Consider the following 3532-nt stretch of genomic DNA (forward strand, 5'->3'; position numbering starts at 1 on the left):
TCTCGAAAATGAGAACACATTCTGAAGTTCGTAAAATTTTGGCTGAAACAATATACTGTCATGAGTGATAACAGCAGATCCCCTGTTCAGGTGCATGGTGGCGCCGTTCTCTGTGTATTCTTTCACTATACATTTTTGACTTCCACCGTCATCTAAACTTTAACGCAGCTTTCAACTTCATTTGGCAGCTGATCAATAACATTTTCCTCAGACATTGTCCGTTGAATGCTGTATCACAAATTCCTACATCATACCAGAACCGGACAGTATTCGTGATGTATGGCTATAAACATATTTTATGGACATGTTATACACCTAAGTACGCAGTTTCAGAATGAGAAATGAGACATTGATTTAGGATGTCACCATAAGTTGCTGACATTTTATTGTTAGTGAAACTGAATTAGTCAACCTTCTTGCCACAAAAAATAGATTCACCCACTTCACCTATTTATGATTCTTATATTTCAGACCTATTTATTCCAGTTTCTTACCTGATAGCTGGATTATTCTTGCTTCCCGTAGTGTTTTCCATGTTAACGTGAAACAAATGGAGTAAATTCATTAAAATTGTTTTCAATAAATGAGGTAGAGCATGGGATGTGAGAGACGAGCAACGAAAGCATGAACGCTTCTGAAGCTATAGAAGTACAAAAATTTATCTGAAGTCGTTAAGGCGATTTACCCACTGAATACGTCACATTAACATTTAATAAATGGATGAACTGTCATTGCGAGCTATAGCCTTGACACAGGTGGGTAGGCATATGAAGGTATAATATAGAACTACAGCAGGATGTAATCAATGACCCCGTGAACTGAGACGGATTTAAAGAAGCCACCCCAGTAGAGAAAGAACTATCAACAGATTCACGAAAGCCCATACTGGGTGCCATAACTAGCTGTGAACGTTTAAACTGCACAAGAAAATCCTGATGCAATGTAACTGGCTTCGCATTCCCTTCGCATCCGTGATTGTGTCGGCAGCTCATGCACACCATTCAGACGGTATAAGTGCTGATGATGACTGTTCCAGCGGAAGGAAATTTTTAGCACACCCTGCCTCTATACATTGATCTAATAAAGAGGGGGTATCACAAGTGGGTCTTCGATTTCGGTCAAGTTTTTGACGGACGTTATTCACTGAAAATAAGTTGACGTGTATAGACCTTTTGCTCGACACCCCTAGTTCTTGAAAAACCGAGGCCACAGTTGACGGAAAATCCTGCTTTCAATGCTGTACATCTAAAGATGTCAAACATTTATTAATCTAATACGGCGTCCAAAGCCAGTGGTGTTCGAATTATTAACTGTTGTGTTGACTGAAGAGCCGACACCGTGTTACAAGAGGAGGCCGAAATGTACCCGTTTCAGCTCACGCAGGCTGGCGTGAGGAGGGAAGGACTATATTGACGTGAGGTCTAGAACATGACAAGGAATTTGCATTCAGAAAGCGGTCATAGTTAGTTTGATACTTAACTTTAATCCATTAATGATGAACGTCGCTCTGGGCGGTACATGATTCACAATATTATCTGTTCAGATTATAGTAACTGAATACGGCGCCTTGCTAAGTCGTAGCAAATGGCGGAGCTGAAGGCTAAGCTACACTGTCGTCTCGGCTAACGAGAACGGATGTAAGCAGTGAACCATCGCTAGCAAAGTCGGCTGTACAACTGGGGCGAGTGCTTGGGAGTCTCTCTCGAGTAGACCTGCCGTGTGACGGCGCTCGGTCTGCAGTCACTGATAGTGGCGACACGTGGGTCCGACGTATACTAACGGACCGCGGCCGATTTGAAGGCTACCACCCCGCAAGTGTGGTGTTTGGCGGTGGCACCACATTAACGTTTGTGTTCTCATACCGTAGCCTTTGTACCCATGATTATACTTGCTTAGCAGAGGGGGGTAGGCTGCCGAGGCATTAGACTAACCAGCCTCTAGTGTGGGCTCGATTCTTGGAGGTGGGTCTTTTCATTCGATAGTTTTTCGTTGTATCTGATAGTACTCTGATAAAGCGGATGTATTTCTTTTCCTAAGTAATAGGATGTTCTCTTTAAAATGTTTTCCTGTTACCAGACACATCGACTAAAATATCGAATGAGACGAGCCACGACGAAGAGTAGCATACAAACCAGCAGTTTGGTAGTTTAATTCTTTGACAAGTGTCACCGACCTCGCTCTGCTGGAGACTTAAGACAGGTATCCAAGCTACAGCATGGAAAAAAACGCTAATAAATGAGATTATTAACCCTCGACGCCATATTTTAATACATGTATGTTTTTAGAACACATTTCATTTCCGTCGACAGCGTTAACCTCAATTTTTTCAAAAACATAGGAGTGTGTAGCATAAAGCTGAAATACTCGTAGTTTCAGTGTAGAACGTACTTTAAATCCTTACTGAAATCTGTGAGCCACGTGATACATCCTGCCTTTGCAAGTCTGCGGCTGCCTGCAGTGAATTGCATTCTCAGTGGTGCCCCTGCAGCAAGGGTGTTCTGACTTCACGAAACTCAGCTGGGAAGTACTAAGAAATGATGTCTTTGTAGTTCGCTAAGGACGTGACCACTGCCATTAGGAATTCCTCAATAGGCTCTTCAGTTGACAAGGTGAACATCTCTAACCAGGATTAATCACAGGTGTTGGACAGACATAGGCAGATAGAAGGTAACTTCGAAGAAACCTTTGATAACACAAGGAATACTTCGATGGAATGACGAAAAGTGCTGAACACTTCAGGGAAAGATTGGAATACAGCAATATAAATCACTTAATAATGAAATCAACAGGTAGTGCAGGACAGCCACGTTGAAATGGCTGCAAGAAAAATCAATGCTTCTAAGAAGTGATGAGTAAAGGACTTAGTATACATAGAAAAGCCAAAATAACCTTAGGAGTAATAGTGGAATTCAATTGTTGAATGCAAAGAAATGGCTGAGCGGCAACACTGAAGGCTTCAGTGAGGCAGAGTGCTTAGGTTAGAAGAAGTTGCAGTCGATAAAAATACAGCAGAATGCAGAGAGATCGTTCCATCGAGTTTCTGCAATCAACTGGAGACCAAAACACTATTCAGGTTCGTGTTTAAGATCAGTTGGTTAATTGGTTGGTTTGGGGTATAAAGGGACGAAACTACAGGGTCATCGGTCCCTTTCTCCTGCCAAGTAAGGTTCAAGGTACAATAACACCCTAAGTACGTTTGAGAAAGTAAAAAGGGAAAAGGAATGGGGAACCTCATCTAAAAATAAAACGAATGGAACAAACTGAAAACGGGGAAAGCATATACCACAAGGAAAAGTAGAAGGTATTATAAAAATAGAGCAGATAGTCTGGACTGGCCTGATCACAGTATTAAAGGAGGATGAACCAGCCACTCAAACACAAAATGTCCACTCCAAAAAGAAAGTGAAATGAACATATGTAGAAAAAAGACAACCACCAAGAGAAAAAAAATGCAAAGATAGTGGAGGGAGGGTGGTGGCCTCTGAGAAGGCTAAATGCCCACCCTTAGCTGGTACGATGAAAACCCCCATCA

The 3532-nt window shown here is 42.0% G+C and overlaps 1 protein-coding gene across 1 annotated transcript in view; it reads left to right on the forward strand.

The window, feature by feature from the left end:
- LOC126235207 (negative elongation factor E-like) overlaps positions 1 to 2982 on the forward strand; it is a gene marked incomplete at its 5' end in the record, with an annotated part of 3980 nt that extends 998 nt beyond the window's left edge. Inside the window, one exon of the mRNA XM_049943938.1 lies at positions 2914 to 2982. Within this exon, the coding sequence (XP_049799895.1) occupies positions 2914 to 2982 (69 nt within the window). The remainder of the gene's footprint in view (positions 1 to 2913) is intronic.
- Between the last annotated feature and the right edge of the window lie 550 nt (positions 2983 to 3532).

Source organism: Schistocerca nitens, chromosome 2, assembly GCF_023898315.1.
Source record: "Schistocerca nitens isolate TAMUIC-IGC-003100 chromosome 2, iqSchNite1.1, whole genome shotgun sequence".
Classification (NCBI taxonomy): Eukaryota; Metazoa; Arthropoda; class Insecta; order Orthoptera; family Acrididae; genus Schistocerca; species Schistocerca nitens.